The 19,398-nt window shown below is 44.1% G+C and overlaps 1 protein-coding gene across 1 annotated transcript in view; it reads right to left on the minus strand.

The window, feature by feature from the left end:
• Window positions 1-19,398, minus strand: part of SLC13A3 (solute carrier family 13 (sodium-dependent dicarboxylate transporter), member 3) — a gene marked incomplete at its 5' end in the record, with an annotated part of 31,982 nt that overhangs the window by 11,586 nt on the left and 998 nt on the right. The window contains 7 exons of the mRNA XM_015425086.1: window positions 595-756; window positions 2,948-3,060; window positions 6,050-6,147; window positions 7,274-7,378; window positions 11,891-11,980; window positions 16,969-16,974; window positions 18,902-19,027. Coding sequence (XP_015280572.1) covers window positions 595-756; window positions 2,948-3,060; window positions 6,050-6,147; window positions 7,274-7,378; window positions 11,891-11,980; window positions 16,969-16,974; window positions 18,902-19,027 — 700 coding nt within the window. The remainder of the gene's footprint in view (window positions 1-594; window positions 757-2,947; window positions 3,061-6,049; window positions 6,148-7,273; window positions 7,379-11,890; window positions 11,981-16,968; window positions 16,975-18,901; window positions 19,028-19,398) is intronic.

Consider the following 19,398-nt stretch of genomic DNA (forward strand, 5'->3'; position numbering starts at 1 on the left):
AAGTCATCCTATGACGGGATAAGTATGGCCGGGGAACGCCTGACAGATGTGGCTGTCTGACTGCGCCCATTTGATCCGGAGGGGAGGAGTGGCTGTGTTGGGCCAAACTGCCTGTGTGATCACAGCCTTTGTGTCTTCCCCAGCTTTGCTGCAATCTGTCCTAAACCTGATTTGATACAGTTTGTTCGGATTCTTTAAAGACTGCAAAAAAACTTTGTGTGGCGGCTGGGAAACGGCAGCCACTGTGGACTGAGGCAAGGAGAGTGAAGGGGAAACTTCACCGTGGATGCTCTGTTGCCCTCGTGAATGCCTCTGAATTTGAAGCAGCAGCAAGAGCTACGCAGAGGCTCACCTCCAGGCGGAAGAAGCCCAGAAGTCAACTTTACAGCATTTTCGGGTGTGTAGCTAAAACCATATTTTCTGCTGATTACATCATGTGCCCATGCTGTTAATACATGTGTTAACCAGCTCCAGAAGGGAAGTAACGTAGGCCATTGCGGGCTTTACATTTGAGCTGATTTAATCCGCGTGTGTGAGAAAGGCCTACGTTGATGCAGCTGCTACGTGGCTGGGAGATTAGCAAGCATCTCTTACCAATTCTGCCAGAACAGGAAGGAAGATTATGATCGTGGCTGTGTTACTAGCAAATTCCGTGAATAAGGCAATTACTACAGTGATGAGAATAACAGCCACAGGAGGAGGGAGGTTCTCCAGGGGGTCCAGGTGGCCTCCAATCCAGATGGACAAACCAGACTCCTGCAGCAGGGAAGAAAATCCAGAAATTTGCACAAGAGAGTTGCCTTGACTGTGTCTTTTGTGTCTTTTGTGACTTTCTAATTTCTGCTTGCAAAATGATAACTTAAAGCCGTTTCATGCCTTTAATAAGGGATTATACAAAGCCATAGAGGCTGATTCTGCACCCATCTGTTTCCTCGCAGTTTTTCCACAGCCGCGTCGGGAAGTTAATCTCCCTCTACACTGCATGCCGCTTTCACTTGCTTTGTTCATCAGGTTTTATGGTACCTTCTGCATAGATTTACGGCCATTCAGGGGTGACTTCGTAATCATTACAGCATTGCCCCGGGTATCTGAATGTGGGTTTGAGCTGTACCTTTTCCTTCCTCCGCTTCCGATGTGAAGGGAACAATAAACAGCCAACATGACATGGCTTCATTGATCTCTGTCAGTTCCCCGCCCCTATTTCCCCCTCTGTATTTATCACCTCACCATGAATTACTTGGCTCAGGTGGTTAATGAGCACTGAAGCAAGCACAGACACAGGAAAATCTGCATACCAATGCAGGAGCAAGTGCTGAAAACAAAATTGATGGCAAGTTGACAATGGGCAATGCAGAAACCAGGATCTAAGGCAATGCAATGAAAACAGATATTCCAAGGCAAGGGGGAACCGGGTCGAGTGCTGATAAAATGTGGCACGAATGCCAGATGCAGAATGGACTAGAGGCTAAATGGGACCTTAGCATTCAGAGGCAAAATATCTCGGAATGCCAGTTGCTGAGGGGCATTAAAAGGGGAGTCTTTGGCCTCCATACCCTCTTTCTGGGTCTTCCATGGCATCTGATTGGCTTCTGTGGGAAACAGAATGCTAGAACAGATGGACCTTTGATCAGATCCAGCACAACTGCTCTTATGATCAGATAATTTCATACCCAGGGACTTGTGGGGCAGGGGGCAGAATACGAGTGGCCATTTCACCTCACTTTCTAGCTCACCAGTATGGTATTAAGAGTATCAGATTAGGATCTGGGAGACTCTGCCATGGAAGTTTGCTGGGTGGCCTTGGGCCAATTGCTCTCTTTCACACTAACCCACCTAACAAAGTATGCTACCCTGGGATCCTTGGAGGAAAGTCAGGATAAAAATGCACTAAAATAAATATGATCACACGTGAATAATAATAATAATAAGAGATTGGATTTATACCCCGCCCTTCACTTGGAGTCTCAGAGCGGCTTACAAACTCCTTTCCCTTCCCCTCCCCACAACAGACACCCTGTGAGGTGGGTGGGGCTGAGAGAACTCTGACACAAACTGCTCTTTTTCAAGGACAGCTGTGCCAGAGCTTGTGACTGACCCAAGGTCACATCAGCAGGTGCAAGTGGAGGAGTGGGGAATCAAACCCGGATCTCCCAGATTAGAGTCCACACACTTAACCACTACACCAAACCGGCTCTTAACCACTACACCGCATACTTAACCACTACACCAAACGTGACATGTTGAGCAAACGCTTCTTTATGACTTGTAGGAAGACTCAGGTGGCTAGGCTCTCATAGCGGAAGAGAGCTCACACTGGGTTGTTTGGGTCATCTGCCTGAGGCATGGGACGTTGCCCTCCAAAACTCTGATTCTACTTCAAATTAAGCCTAACTTGCATGGCCTGGAAAGCCCCTATGCAGTGATTGTCCTCTCTGTTTTCCCATATGCCCTTTGCCATATTTTATCTTCAAAACAACCTTTTGAGGTAGGTTAGACTGATAGAGAATAACTGGCTTACAGTCACGACGGGCTCTTCCGTGCTCTCATTTTCGTCACTTGTGTGCCCTATTACTTCGGGTGTTATTTTCTTTTCCACCTGTGTTTTGATATTACAGTTGCCTGGTCTTTGATGATCATAAATGTTGTTGACAATGACGAAATTACAGGGAAACATGACAGGGATACTGCAATGTACTATCAAAGTGACCACTAGAGGGAGCAAAGCGCCTGTGGAAAAGGGGGGGGGGAACCCAGAGCAATAGGGGCACACAAGCAACGAAAATAAGAGTGCAGAAGAGCCCCCAGTGAACCTCAAGGCAGTGCAGGGGTCTGGATGAGTCATAGTCTAACATTCTAACCCCTCCACCACTCCAGCTCATGAAGTGTAGGTGCAGCATTTCCAGGAAAAGTCAGTACCTAGAAAACCAGAGATATCAGACAAGCATACCTCACATCCTTTGGCCATAGCAAAACCTCCTCCAAGCAACAAAATGATGTTCCAAGGTACACTCTCTTCAGCTTTTCTCCATGATAGCAGGGGCTTATTTTCAGTGTTTGGTGCTATGCAAACAAGTTAATGACACAGAAAAGAAACACTTTGCATCATTTTTAACCTGAGCCAAAGGCTCTATGAAGTCCTCATGCTCAGACACTGCTGTCTACCTTCCCCTTGTAATTGTGATTTCCAGGAATACTCTTCCATTCAGACACAGTGATAACCTGCAATCCCCCCTCCCCTGTTTCTAAACCTGGAGTCCAAACCGCAGCCCAGGGCTGGATTGGAAACTTGGTTTTCAGGCCAGGGAACAAGCCACAGTTTGTTGTTCTGTAAGGTTTGGATGTGCAATGTTCCCTCTAAGCTGTGGAGTTTCGTGAGCAAAAATTCTACTTTGTGAGCTACTGGCATTAACGTTGTGAGCGAGCGATTTGGCTCCTGCATAAATCAGTTTGCTCTGGAGCCATCCTTCCTGAGCTGAGACAAAAATGTGTGAGCCAGAGGCTAAAAAACTGTGAGCTAGCTCACCCTAACTCAGCTTAGAGGGAACACTGGTCACAGGAATGCACAAGGCATTAGTCTCTGAGCTGTGTGCAAGGGGGGGGAACAGGGAAGGGGATGAGCATGTGAGCCTGAAGACTTCCAAGCTGTCTTCCTATAAAGACACACCACACTGGATTAGACGGGCACAGATCTGATCCTTACATGAGCTGATGTGAATAGGAATTGCTGTGCTTAAATGCTTAGGATGGGCCACAACTTACAAGAAGAGTCATAGCGCCAGATTACAAACACACACCAGAATTGCAGTAGACTGCTTTCTGACATCACTAATTACAGGTAAGCAAGCATGTATATTTAGGAAGCCATGACGCTGGAACGGAACTGAAGATCTGGTTTAACCCACAATCCAAACTGAAACCAGATGCTTTCTATTGCACAAGCTCTGAAGAATTAATCTCTTTTATGGGAAAGACTGGGCATGCAGTTTTTACCATATCAAATTAATCAAAAGGCCAAATCCATTTGATCCTGAGTGTGTAATCATACATGCTCCCTGTTGATTTAGTCTGTCTCGAACATTTTTTTACCCCACCCTTCCTCCAAGAAGTGCTGAGTGGCATACCTCATTGTTCCTTTCCCATTTTACCCTCACACCAACCCTGTGAGATAATTTAGCCCAGGAGGGTGTAAGTAGCCCAAAGGTGATAAGAACACAACAAAAGCCCTGCTGGATCAGGCCAGTGGTCCATCTAGTCCAGGCATGTCAAACATACAGCCCAGGGGCCGGAACCAGCCCGTCCAGGGCTCGTATCTGGCCCATGAGCAGCTGGGAGGAAACCAGTCTGAATGTGCACCAAAAGGGCCTATATTAGGGTATTACACCCCCTGCTGAGGTGTCTCCCTTCCCCAAACCTGGGCTCTCCTCAGGGTCTTCCCCCAGATCTCCAGGGATTGCCCAACCCAGATTTACAACCATAAGGGGCGAGAAGGATGGTTTGGCCCCGAGCTCTGCACAGCCAGTCCCCTTGGGGCCTGCCTGCTGCCCTTGGCTGAGGTGCTGGGCTGGGACATGCTGCTGCCACCTCCTCTGGGCAGAGCGCATTGGGCTGCTGCCTCTGCCATCTGGGTTGCTGGAAAGATGGCTGGCTGTTCATGTGCAGCAGGCAAAATCTCTTTGGCCCACCTCCCTGAGCCCAGCCAAGCTTGGAGGAGTGGGGAATCAAACCCATTCTCCCAGATTAGAGTCCATGCTCCTAACCACTACACCAAACTGGCTCTAAAACTACCCTGCCTGTTTGTTTTAGTGCACTGGTATAAATCTGCATGTGGTTCACACTTGGGTTACTGGAAACTGTTTGCCTCCATCATTTCTAAAGGATCTCTAAGAAGCCCTTAAGCCTCATAAAATCCTTTTCTGCCATTCCCTTAACATACTGGTTATTCTAACACCCCACATATCCCTCCACTATCTCTAAATAAGCTTTTGGTTCTGTGCTGAGGCACATGTGGTTCTAAAGCCATGGGTTGCAGATCCTTGCTTCAGACCAACCTGGGAACCCCACAAGGCCTCTAAGGGATCCTGTTCTGATGTCAAGTCACCTCATCTTCCATAATATCTCTATAATACCGTCCCAGATGTTTCTAAGCAAGTCTGTCCTGAAACTGGCCCAGGATGGAAAGGGAGGGGGATGTAATAAGAGTATGTTCAGGGTGAAAAATGACATTTAATAGGGCAGAGAGCACCCCAAAAGGATACATAGCCTTAGAAACTGAACACTCCTTTGGTGTGTGGTTAAGAGGTGTTATGACATCAGCAGCCAGCAGACTAAGGGAGCTGTCCTGTCCAGCGCGAGCTGTGCTAAGCCAACGCTCTCTAGGTGTGAGTCAACGCACGACTACTGAGGGGAGCTTAAATCATCTTTATTTAACTTCACACGCATTCAGAAGATCATTTACTCACAATCGACCAGATAGCTGGGTGGAAAGTTACATCTTGTGATCTAGGTCAGTTCTATAGCCATGGTAAGAAAGAGATGGGCTTCCCCTCTCCTTGCAGTAAGGGTTGATGGACAACGAAAACGGAAAAGAGCAATAAAACTCCTATCTTTGCGCCTCTGAGCTCAGGAAATTACTCTTAATGAGCCAGTCAGAGGGAAGCTTCTGGGACCCCTAACTGTGGACTCCAATTCCCAGGTGCAACAAGTCTTAAAGATACAGAGCAGTTTTACTAAACTACAGATAACGCTGACTGGGGCCAGCACAGGAGCGATCCTCAGCAGGTCTACTTGGAAGTAAGTCACATTTTATTCCATGGAGCCTACTTCTGAGAAACTGGACTTACATCTCCCTTCTTCCCTTTCTCTTTGAAAATTCTGAGCTCCAAAATGACAGGTCAGGTGATTAAAGGGAGCAGGTGACTCCTCCCACACACATACAATGACAGTCAGCTGATGCTTGCACACTATTCATTGAACACAGCTTGATGGTAATTTCTACAGGAAACCCAGAAAATAAGAACAGGGTCTTGGCGTTGGTGGCCCAGCCACTTACCTTTCAAGTCAAACCACCATTTGAGGGATGGCCTTTCTGAAGGGAAGAAGAACAATATTGTCACTATTGTGACTCCAGTAACTGCATCTGTGACAAAACTATCAAAAAAAAGGAGGAAGAAACATGTTGAAAGCAGAAAAAAAGGTCTTCACTGTTTTCATTATAAGGGGTGGAAGTGAATCAGCATCTCCCAAAGAAAATTTTGCATCAAATGTTGGTAACATTCATGGTTTGTTCCTCTGCTTTTAAATCTCTCCTGTGAATTACAATCCCAAAATGGGCTACTATCCTAATGGAAAAACTAGCTATAAAGCTAAATGAAAACTAAAGGGAATAAACATGAAGTCTGTATGTCTCATAAAGGCTTGTCTCCTGCATTTTGTTTGACTATTGATAGCTTGATTGATCACACAGGCCCAATGCACCCCTCTCCTTCTGTGAGATCAGAAGGTTATCTCTACTTTAGGACAAGGGTCTGGGAGAACATAAGAACATAAGAGATGCCAATGTTGGATCAGGCCAAAGGCCCATCCAGTCCAACACTCTGTATCACACAGTGGCCAGAAATACCAGTGCCATCAGGAGGTCCACCAGTGGGGCCCTTGAGCTGACTACACAGTTCAGAAGGAAACGTTGATAAATGAATCTAATTTGGTTAGGAATGATGATCTCTTTGAGACAAACTGAGACACCTACAAGATGAGTTCATTAGACATTCCTTGGTCTTAATTCAGCAGAAATACTTAAGCATCTTCTTATGAACAGCAAGTCACTCAACTGTTTTGTTAACTGTTACATACTTGATTGATTTGATCTGGAAGGAAGGAAGAAAGGCCCGAAACTTTGTATTCAGTGCATGGAATATGGCTGCAAGCCCATTTGACGCTCTGCCATTTCTTGCTGAGAAAAGTTTGGGATGCAATGCATACTGAAGTTGCTCAGAAAAGTTAAATGGACTATGTAATTTGGCCTTCAGTATGTTTATAGATAGTATTCCCAAAACCAAGATTCTGAAGTCATATGCCAATTGGGAGGACATTCTCATTACTCACATCAAACAGTCACTTTTCCATAACAGATGAACAATCAGATTGGCTTTTTCAAGAGAGGTATGAACATTTAAATCTATTTAATCCATTCAAACTGGACAACAGTATGAAAGAAACCAGGTGTGACCGTACAGGCCTGAAAGAAATTCCCTATAGCAGAGAAGAAGTATCTTACCCTGGTGTGAACAAGCTTGCCCAACCTGAGATAAATTTCGGGTCTCTGGAGAATAAAAGGATGGCAAATAAGCAGAAGAGAACAAAAACTGCCTGTTCTGCAAACCTGCAGGAGAAGGAAATTCAATGAGTCATTCATCAGATTTTTTCACCCTAAACTCGCTTATAAGTACAACTAAATTAACTAGATGGAACCTTTCATAACAGGCTCCTAGAAGGCTCCCAGCTTGCGAATAAATTATAACCTATAGGTCAGCAATGCCTCCAGTACTGAAGATTAGAAAGGGAATTTTTGTAGTGATATGTTCCAATATCTCAAAAATCATGAGAGTAAAATACTCGCATCAGCCGTACAACCAAAACAATGAGTATAACTATAGACAACTTGATTAATTTTTTATAATGAATGCAATTTTTAAAATGTGAGCATTTGTGGGATGTTTTAAGATGCAGACTACTGACATTGTGTCTCTGTTTCCTTCTCTTTTTAAAGCAAAAAAATATTTCTTAGTTGCTAATACACTTGTGGGGCAGATGTTTGGGGGATGGGACGGGAAGAGAAAGCAACCTTATAAGGGAGCACTTCCATGGGAACTCGCTCAGTTATACCTTATTCCTCTGTTCTTTATATATCTAGCAAATCCTAGGATCCAAATAAAAAAAACATTAGATTCAAGGGCAGGAGAGATGCTGACACCATGCATAAGAAATCTGGAGTTTGCTAATCAAATTGGCAGTGGCTGGCTTAATGGGCTTTCATTGCTCTTAGTAGGGGGGAAAGAGCCTTTGATTCTTGAGATGACATTCTGCAGGTTGCTGGTGCAGGAAGAAGGGGGGGGATGCTAATTTCTTTCATTTAGTGCTGGCAGAACAAGTGACTTCTCAAGAAACATTTGAATTAATAATTAGACAGGCTGACCTTGAACTGGTGTCATACTAGATGGGACAAGTCTTGTGACTGTGACAGGCATCCCCTTCCTTAAGTAGCATCTGCCCAGGACTGCAGTTGTGGGGTGCGTACGTGCGTGTGTGTGTTGGGATATGCTGTAGAGGGGACCAGGAAAATGGTACACTGGCTGAAAAGGTGAAACCTCTCCCCGTTAAAGTGCATCCCAGGCTGCATCAGGACCCTGCGTTGTAGCTCCTGAACAAGAAAAACCACTCGGTAGCTCTGAGCACGAGTCCCACTTCTCCTCTCCTATAACTTTTAACTTCTTTTCTTTCTTAACTTCTTAAGAAATCGTCGGCACCAGTTTCCTCTGACAAAATATTAAAGTGAAAGGAACACTATCCACTGAGAGATGTTTTAAACCGAATCCTCTTAATGACTTCTGCGCAACCTGAGCAGAACTCCGTTGGCTCTCCACAGTCATTATGTCAACAATTATTCATGGAGCCTGCAGCAGCGCATCGCTTGTCTGTGTGATCGTTCATGAGCATTTTACTACAAATATTCAAAACTCAGTGGGCTGGCTAATTAGAGAGTCTGTTCCTTGGTTAGTGTAATTTAGAAGGTGTGATTAACCAACACATCCTCAGCTGTGATGATTTGAGTGGACTCTCTAATTTGAAAGTTACTTTGGAGGCGTATTTGAGATAGGCCTTCTTGAGCCACCTTAACATAAGCTGAAAGTCAAAATGTTTGTGAAAAGTAAATAATAAATAAAAAAGAACGAGAAAGCAATGGGACAGAGGTTTCCAGTGATTTAAAAAAATAAAGGACAGTCTAATAAAACTGACCCAAAGAGTCAAACTACACATTACATTTCCCCCCCTGGCATTCATTTCAAAGTAATTCTTTTTCTTCTGAAAATGCACCTGACAGGGATACTTTTTTCAAGGAGGAGAATGCCGTGAAGGAGGTGGGGAGCTCTTTAACTTTTTTCTCCCCTGTTTTCTTGCGGGGGGGGGGGAATCCATTCCCAGACTGCTTTACCACCAGTGGGGATTGTGCTAGTTCCTTTGGAAGGCTACAAGCCACACAGCTGGCTTTATTTTTCAGCGACAAAATAGCAGAGGATCACCACCATCCCTGCTCTTGAACATGAAATAAACCATAATGTATCACACAGCACCAAAAGACAAAAAGCATTTCTCACATACCTGGAACATAGGATGGAAGTGCATTTTACCTTAGCGAGTTTATGTTCCCAAGCCCATATTTCCAAGATAATGTCTCCTTGTGTGTGTGTAAGTGGGATGCCATTTTAGGGAGAAAAATCAGTTTGGGGGGAGGTGATTAACCCTTCTCACACCTACCAATTTTTTCCCACCTCCTCATCAAAAGGAGGACATTTTCCCTTGAGTCAGGCTGACTTCTGATCTTAAAGCCTCACTGTGGGGAAAACAAGCTAAGGCCCCAGTCACATGGGCCAGATAACGCGGGGGGGAGGCGTGGCTCTTTGCGCTGGCACAATTAGACCCACCAGAACACAATCAGACATGACGACGGCACACCGCGGTTTCGTCCGTCAGCACGTGCGCGTCAAGGAGGACAGCCGGGGGGGAAGCCTTGCGCCGGCGCTATCACATGGAACGATTCTTTCGGCAGCCAGTGGCAAACCATTTGCTAGTACATTTGTTGAGATACTTTATAACTGCGCAGCTTCAGTGACACACCACGGGTTGGCCACGGGTGCGCTACACTTGCCAGATGTGGTGGTGTGATCACGCCCTGAAAATCCGCCCAGCACTCATGGCTCTCCCGCAGCAAATTCAGCATGTGAAGGGGCCTAAAGACATTATGATGGACATACGACTCCCTATGACTCAAGAAAGCCCAATATATTGCAGATACACACACTGCATGAACATATGTCCCATGAGGTCCCTGTAAGAGAATGAACCAGCACCAATATAGATTTTGCTCTCGCTGCCATAGTGTATGCAAGAGTAGTTTTTTACTCTTCTTTACAAGAATATGTGGCAATGGCCCTCCAACCAGCATGGTGTGGTTAGAGTGTCAAATTAGGATCTGGGAAATCTACTGTGCCACAGAAACTTGCTGGGTGACATTGGGCCAGTCATCCCCTTTCGCAGTCTTACCTCACAAGGTTGTTCTTGAGAGAAGAAAATAGAGGAGGGGAGAGCTGTTCTGGGTTCTGTTTTTTTATCACACTTAGAGCTGCACAGGATAGTGTCTATCATGTTAATAGGTTTATTTCTGACATCTACATGTCACGTGCCCAATGTTCCCTCTAAGCTGTGGAGTCTTGTGAGCAAAAATTCTACTTTGTGAGCTACTGGCATCAAAGTTGTGAGCAAGCGATTTGGCTACTGCACAAATTAGTTTGCTCTGGAGCCCCCCTTCCTGAGCTAAGACAAAAATGTGTGAGCTGGAGGCTAAAAAACTGTGAGCTAGCTTACACTAACTCAGCTTAGAGGGAATATGTCACGTGCCTGGTAATTTTTCAAAGCAGGGAACTCCAAGAATACATATGATTGACAAGACCCAACGGAGACATGTGAATTTGCCTTCTCAGTGGGGATTCATTCCTGCGTCCTCCTGAGACGCTCTAACCAAAGCACTGCATTGGGTCTCTATAACATGCTTTCTAATTTTTGGCTCATGACTCATTCCAGACCACAGAGAGCTTCATGTCTGAGCAAAGAATATGAAGACTGGGTTTTTGACATCTGAACTCGGCATGTTGTCCACTGAGCTATACTGGCTCTTGGTCCATAGCAGCCACTGACTTTGAAATAGCTACTAATGAAACTAGCCAAGGACAGGTTGCCTGTGATGGGATACTGGGAACAAGCATGAAAATTGGAGAACGACGTTTGAGTCCAGTGACTCCTTGAAGATCAACAAAATTTTATTTAAGGTATAAGCTTTCGTGTGCACGCACACTTCCTCAGATACATTGAAATTGAAGTTACCAGTCCATACACATAGGTAGAGGGTGAGCAGCAAATTAGCATGAGCATAATAAAAGGTGTTTAGCAGATGCAAGGAGGACCAAGCTGGAATAACAAGCTTAGTTTATATGCACCATTTGTTTGGGTTTAATTCTGGGGAGAACATAGTGAAAGAAAGAAAGAAATATATCAAAATTGGTGACAGATGGGCAGATGTACCCTTCTTAATTGTGGAACGTGAAGACTAATTAATTGAGACCCTGTTATTATGCTCCATCTGCCTCCTCTCAAGTGTGGAGGTAAAATCAGATTTTGTCATCATGACCATGACTTACTTATGGATTCCCTTGTGGCACTTGGCCGGCCACTTCCAACTGAATTTAAAGCTAGGTGGACCACAAGTCTCACCCAAGCTGGAAATTCTCATGTTTACTTGTCTTCTTATGCTCATTTATTTGATATGTTTTAACCCTACCTTCCATCCAATGAGCTCAGGGTGGTGTATATCATTTCCCCCTCCTCCACTTTATCCTCAGAACAACCCTGTGAGGTAGGTAATGCTGAAAGCCAGTGACTGTCTCAGGGTCATTCAGCAAGCAGAGTGGAGATCTGAAACCAGACCCTAGTCCAGCAACCCAGCCACTACAACATGCTGTTACACTACGGCACACAACAGTCTCATGGTAACACCGCAGCTTCTTCCACGGATATTTTTCACCTCTGGTTTGGTTCTTGTATCGTTTTATTTGTGACTTACTTTATTGGACCCAGTTTCTGATATTCATCTCTTATTACCGATTTGGCTTTGGCTTCTGCATCAGCTCTGATTTCTGATTTCTTTGTTCTCCTACCAACATGGGAAGAAAAAAAAACATTCTTAGTTCTCATACTCTTAAGTACGTGATGATACTTCCCCATTACTCCACAGCAAGCCTGCTTGTGGAAAAGTTTAAGATGTTATGGGTGGTAGGGTTGCCAAGTCAGAAACTTACCGCAGTGGGGGACTCCTGGCTGTTGTCTGGAGCGCGCCGCATCCACATCACCCGGAAGTGACGCGGGTATGCCAGGCATGCTGGGGGTGGGGCCAGGACCATCTGAGGGAAAACCAGAGAGTTTTCCCTCGGATGACTGTGGCCCCGCCCCCAGCGTGCCCGGCGTACCTGTGTCACTTCCGGGTGATGTGCACGTGGGGGTGCAGTGGGGACTAGCTTTGTTGACAGCTATAGCCTTTTATTTTTCAACTTTGTGGTTTAAAGGCTTTAGATTTGTTTTAAGACTTTTTTAATGCTTTAGTTTTGTTACTCAATTTTGATTTTTTTTAAAAAAAATAATTGTAAACCGCTTTGGGAGCCACTGGCTAGAAACGAAAGACAGCACTAAGCAAGCTCAATAAAAAATACATACAGTTAAATATGCTCAAAGCTAAGCTTAAAGCACAGTTAAGATTTTGTTCCGTCAGCTATACGAATGAAGCGTGTAAGGACCACTTTACTTGCAAATGAGAAGTTTTACCAAGCATGACAAAAACAAACTTTCTTTAAACAATCATGTCCCCCTCCCTCTCCAATAAAATTTTTAGTGTTAAAGTAGATCCCTCATAACAGGCATACGTAGCTTATACAAAGGACTGCCAACCTCCAGGTGGTACCTAGAGATCTCCCGCAATTACAACTGATCTCCAGGCAATAAAGAGCAGTTCCCCTGGAGAAAATGGCTGCTTTGGAGGGCGGACTCCATAGCATTACACCCTGCTGAAGTCACTCCCTGCCCAAGCCCGCCCTCCCCAGGCTCCACCCCCCCAAATCTCCAGATATCTCCCAACCCAGAGCTGGCAACCCTCCTTATCCAGGAGGAGAACCATCCGCCACTCCTATTTTGAGTACAGCACAAAACTTCAAGTGCAAAAAGCAACAGCAGAGGAGCAAAGCTAAAAAGAGGTAGGTACATTTTGCTGTCTCGTTTCCCTTTCATGAATCAGCAGTTGAATAAACCCAGGAGAAGAAATCAGGGAAACAGTGCGGCGGGGGGGGGGGCTTTTAAAAAAACAAAACCTTAACTGAATGCTAACCATACTAAGCCAAATCTGGCCTCCGTGTCTCTTTTTTAAAAAAATTTTAAAAATGGCTGGGAGTGCCAGACTGAACTTCCAAAGCATATCCGGCAGAGCTCTTTGCCTCTGGAGAGCCACTGCCAGTCAGAATAGACAGTTCTGAACGACATAGACCAATGCTCTGACTCAGTATGAGACATCTTCCTATGATACGCAAACAGCCACAGAACATTTGGTTCCAATGACCTCAGCTTAGACGCTCAAGCCATGGGAGTTTAACTTCCTGTTAGTCACCACCACCATCGTTCCCCCACACCTCCCAGGACAAATCCTTTCTTTGTGCAAAAGATACCCTATTCCCCACAACTAGGGAAGAAGCATTTTTTTGTCGCTATCAGAGTTTCTGTTTACAAAGATTCTGTTTACAAATTTATCAGAACTGCAATAATTTATCACCTGCATGCATCTTCCCTAGTAATAGTAGATGCTTGACTGAGGGAGACATGGAAGAGGGGAATCCATTGCTCGTGCATAATCACAAATTGTCTGGATCATTTACTTTATGCAAAGTGCTACCGGATGATAAAATAAAGAATTCTGAGGAAGTCAAGACTGAAATACTAATGTGTTTCTGTTCGTTTTGATCAGGCTAAACTTCTTAGGCAGGCAGCACTAGATACAGAGGTGCTTTGACCTTTGCTACTGTCCTAGACACACACTTCTTCCCAGGGGTCATTTCGTAGAAAAAGAGGGGCAGGACTTCATTAGCATAACTTATTTGCATATGCCACACCACCTGACATCACCGGACGTGTGTCAGAAGGAACCACCCACTGCTTAGGCTCCATTGGACTGTTTTGGATTGCTAGGTATGGGGGGGGGGGCAGATCCTCATGCTCCTCATGGCCTGAGACTGCTGGGAGCAGGGGGCAGGACTTGTTGCATGTGCCCGCCCCCTGGGCTCTTTACTGCCGGAGCTCCGCTCCTGTGCGCTCCTGTAGGAAATGACCCCTGCTTCTTCCCACTTTTCAGGGCCGCAGAAGGAAAATATATCCATTCCAACACTTTCCATGTTAATAGTGTCATGCCATTAATATATACTTCTGATGCTCCCTAGACTTCCATTAATCCTGCAAAACTAAATAAGCCCATCAGTCTACCTTTTGCTTGGGATGCTGTAACAAATATGAAGAGCCTTCTGTAGAAAAGGGTAGGTTACATATACTTTGATTTCTTTAAAAGCGAAAACAGTGGCTGTTTAAAAAGAGGGAGGTGCAAATATTTTCAAAAATATTTGCATTCGGCTTTTCTTACCCAATGATGCTTTTAAAAAGATTTTAATCTCAAGAAAATGAGATTTTAAAATGCTAATTTAAACCTCTTCTCTTTTGCCTGCATGACCCCAAGACAAATTGAGGTTCCACATGCCTATATGTTGCATTTTATAAGCAGATGCATGGAGTTTTATCTCATCTGTTTAAATCTGAAACCACAAGGAAGTTGACAGATATTGTACTCTGGTGCATAATACACTGGGATTTCATCCGGAGGACATGGATTCAAATCCCTGCTCAGTGATAGACTGTGTGAATGCATGGAAATAGTTGTCTTTGGTCAGTGTTCTTTCTCCATATGCTAAAAATGATCTGTTCTGTCAAGTGAGGTTTAGATTTATTTAGAGTATTTTTCCCCCTCTTGGTGTGAACGACTCCCTTTTTCTCTGTTCTTGCACACACAATACACAATACAAAATCTATGTGTCAGGACACAGGTTCCCAACTCAACTCATGGTTAGATGTTCTAGCTCGAACTCACCTTTAAAAACCTCTCTGTTTGGCTCCAAACAGGGTGCAGGGAGGGAGGGATTTCAGACTTCAATCCTGCAGTATTTTCGCCACCCAAAGCAGTGCCAAGTGTTCTTGTTTGCCCCTTTGTCCTGCTTCACATACCTTGGGATGGACACGTGATACCAAAGGAAGGGGCAAACAAGGCAGAATGGGAAAAAATGGAGACCTTTTTAAAGGTGAGTCCCTGCTAGAAATTATAACCATGGGTCGAGTTAGGAACTTGTTTCCTGACACATGGATTTCGCATTGTGTATTTTGTCCCTAAATTCTGGAGTGGATTAAAGTAGTTTAAAACACAGGCATGAATTAAAGGAACAAACTCATCACAGACACCACACCCAGCAGAATGCCAAGCATTAGGGCTGCCAACCTCCAGGTGGCACCTGGAGATCTCCTGCTATTACGATTGATCTCCGGATGATCAAGATCCATTCCCCTGGAGAAAATGCCTGTTTTGGAGGGTGTGGACTCTATGACATTATACCCTGCTAAGGTCCCTCCCCTCCCCAGACTCCACCCCCAAAATCTCCAGGTATTTCCTAACCCAGAGCTGGCATCCCCAGGAAACACCCACTGCCTGAGATCTTAGAAAGCAACTTCTAGTGCAGGGCCATGTGGAGCAATGCTCTGTCACAGCATAGGACCACTTTAGCTGTTCTAAGGGCATCTCTCCACAATTTCTAACACTCCTCAATTACTGACGCTCAGTTACTGACAAACCCCCCCCCCATTTACCCAGCTAAGAAATTGCATTTATATTAATAAGTTTTCCACATACAGGGTGGACTGCAGAGTGGACCACATATTTGATGGAACTAATCATCCAGTTAGCTTTGCAGGTTTGACAAAAGTCAGAAGAAATGCCGGAAATGTGTTTTAACAGCACAGTAATAAATTCCCTGAAACATGCTACATCATGAGTGCAGTAAAGCAGAAATATCTGTTATACTGTCTGTCCTCAATGCTCCAAGGGAAGGAGTTGATGGGGGAGGATGTTGTAAATACCCAGATTAGCAAAAGATTTGCAATAAAACCTTGTTACCGCTCAGTGACAGATTAACAAATTGTGTTACAAAATCACTGAAGTTTAATCCCTGTCACGATGTAACACATTCTGGGCCAAATTTCCAACCACAGACTTTATACCTGCAAAGGCAATGCAGTGTGAACATCACGCCTGGAAAAAAACCTGGCAAATTAATTGCCTAACCACAAAGTTTGCATCAGAGATGCCTCCTTGCCCTGATGAATTTAAGCAAGTACAAGGCATGCAGGTAGCAAAAAAACTCAGAAATTATGTTAAGTGGTGTATAATGAAAAAGGACATTTTTGACAAAGAGAGAGAATTCTACCATCACAAGTTCTACCATAAATATGGCAAATTAGCAAGCTCTGTAGACCTCAACAATGCCAAATACATCACCAAAATGTTGTTTGTGATCTTACATAGGAAAATGCAAAGTAAAAAAATAAATAAATCACAAGTCAAATGCCCAACTCAGGGATCAGGGCACCTCTGCAACATTGTTTAGATACTGACAGTGTGACAATATGTAGACTTACTCCAGTCTAAGCCCATTTATTTCCATACGTCTACCAAGTTTATGAATTGTCCTTCTGACTTCTGAAATCTCTCCCTTCTTTATTGAACTGAATATTAAATACATTAATTATACCAGTTCTGCCTTTCATCCTCTGTTGCAGCTTCCACCTTATTAATATCTTATTATTAACAGTATGTTTTAATAGTATGCACTATCTAGACAAAAATGCTCCTTTGGTTTTGAACATGGTGCCTCCAAATATAAAAATGGACTTATTAAAACATGTACAGTCTCTCCCCAATTAAAAAAAAAAATCTGACTCACACATTTTTGTCTTAGCTCAAGAAGGATGGCTCCAGAATAAACTAATTGATGCAGTAGCCAAATCGCTCACTCACAACTTTAATACCAGCAGCTCACAAAGTAGAATTTTTGCTCACAAGACTCCACAGCTTAGAGTCAAAACCCTACGGGACCACCATAAATCAGCTGGGACTCGACAGCACTTTCTACCACCACTTTGCATCACTTGGGGCGCAATAACTAACTGCTTAGCTTTCGAGATCTGATGAGATCGGGCTAGCCTGGACTATCCAGGTCAGGGCATAGACAACAATATCAATCAAAATTCACAGAAAATACATACTCCTTTGAAAAAGTCCTGTATTCCAATGAAAACCACCATGAACAACCTAAATTACTTTCTTTTAAATGTACATAGGTGCTTCCATGTGAACAGGTGATATATGTTATCATTTGGTAATAAGATAGTAACAGGAAATGATGTCTTCTATTCAGTTTCATTGGTTGGAGTGGTCTACAGCAGGGATTCCCAGATTCAATCCTGTGATTTTGATGTGGCAGAAATTTGATCTTCTGTGTGCAGGATCTGATTCTTTAGTGGCCGTGTGTGTGTGTGTGCCATCAAGTCACAGCTGACTTATGGCTGCAACCCCGTGGGGTTTTCAAGGCAAGGGACATTCAGAGGTGCTGTGCCATTCCTTGCCTCTGCGTAGCAACCCTGGACTTCCTTGGAGGTCTCCTATCCAAGTACTAACCAAGGTCCTGTTTAGCTTGTCAGATCTGATGAGATCGGGCTACCCTGGGCCATCCAGGCCAGGACCAAGTCTTTCCTTAAAGTTCATCTTTTCCATAGAGACTTTGGCTGTTTTCTTGATGTCTATGTCTATGTTTTAGCCTCTACTGAGAGCGGTTAGAATGTGGAATTCGCTGCCAGAGGATGTAGTGATGGCCACAGGAACAAACAGCTTTAAGAGGGGATTAGATGGATTCATGGAGGATAAGTCTATCAATGGCTACTGAGGGGAACCAATGAAAACCACCATGAACAACCTAAATTACTTTCTTTTAAATGTACATAGGTGCTTCCATGTGAACAGGTGATATATGTTATCATTTGGTAATAAGATAGTAACAGGAAATGATGTCTTCTATTCAGTTTCATTGGTTGGAGTGGTCTACAGCAGGGATTCCCAGATTCAATCCTGTGATTTTGATGTGGCAGAAATTTGATCTTCTGTGTGCAGGATCTGATTCTTTAGTGGCCGTGTGTGTGTGTGTGCCATCAAGTCACAGCTGACTTATGGCTGCAACCCCGTAGGGTTTTCAAGGCAAGACACGGTCAGAGGTGCTCTGACATTGCCTGCCTCCATGTAGTGACCCTGATATTCCTTGGTGGCCTCCCATCCAAATACTAAACAAGGTTGACCCTGCTTAGCTCTTGAGATCTGATGAGATCAGGCTAGCCTAGGCTATTCAGCATTCATCATGCTTGTTTTGTGACTTCACCTGTCCTAAATAAAGACCAGGCTGAGAAACGCTAGTCTAGGATGCTGCCTGTCTTTCCAGTTCAGAGATTCCCTTTTTAAATGCTATATTAGTTTGTTTGGGGAAACAGAAAAAATACGTGTCCTCCATAGCACATGTCCTTCGGACACTTCCGAAGACTAATCTCTTGTACTTGCTGCATGAAGATTTCTCCCTCTCTCTGTTCTTTAGGCAGATCCCCACCCTGTCCACCAGTAAGAACTGAGGGGCGGGTTCTCCTCCAGTTTGTATCAGGACCACAGCATGCTTAGGGAAGCCTTTCTTTCCTGCAGCATTCTCCCAACAAGAAATAATCCCAATGAAGAAACGAATGTGTCTCCCAGGTACTTGCAGGTTAGTCCCATGGGCAAAATAGCTCCCCCCCCCCAAATACTGTACTATTTCTAGTCAGGAAAATCTGTTTGAGAAATGATCTATCGCTTTGACCACAATTAGAATTACAGCCAAGTTATACAAATAAGTCAGACAAAAAAAAGTACCTTAAGGTGATGCCTCCATATAGGAAGGAGATCCAAAGCCATCCAAAAAACAGAAAAAGCACCATCAAGGGAAATGCAAACACAAACCAAGAACCAAAGTTTACAACATCGCATTCTGGAAAAAAGCTTTGACAAGAAGAGAGACCAATTAATATATAAACTGTGGGAAAAGAATGTTACATGTGCAACAAAGGGCAAATATAGCATACAAAAATTCCAGTCATGAATACCTGGAATATCCTAATATAAAACATCCCAAGAGCAGCCAAAATTTATAATGGCTGACTTACACAATATTCTGGCATGAATGATCTCCATATTCAGAAAGTCCCTTGTATTTGGATACACAAACACACACACCCCTTGTATTTACTTTGCTGGTTAGATCCAGCAAAAATTTCCACTGATGAAAGTGCTGGTTTTTGTCAATTCCCCCCTTTTGCAGCAGATCTCCAACTCCATAGGGGGCGTTTTGGGCTGCATCAGAAGGAAAGAGT

This window comes from Gekko japonicus, unplaced genomic scaffold (assembly GCF_001447785.1).
Source record: "Gekko japonicus isolate JY-2015 unplaced genomic scaffold, Gekko_japonicus_V1.1 scaffold3109, whole genome shotgun sequence".
NCBI lineage: Eukaryota > Metazoa > Chordata > Lepidosauria > Squamata > Gekkonidae > Gekko > Gekko japonicus.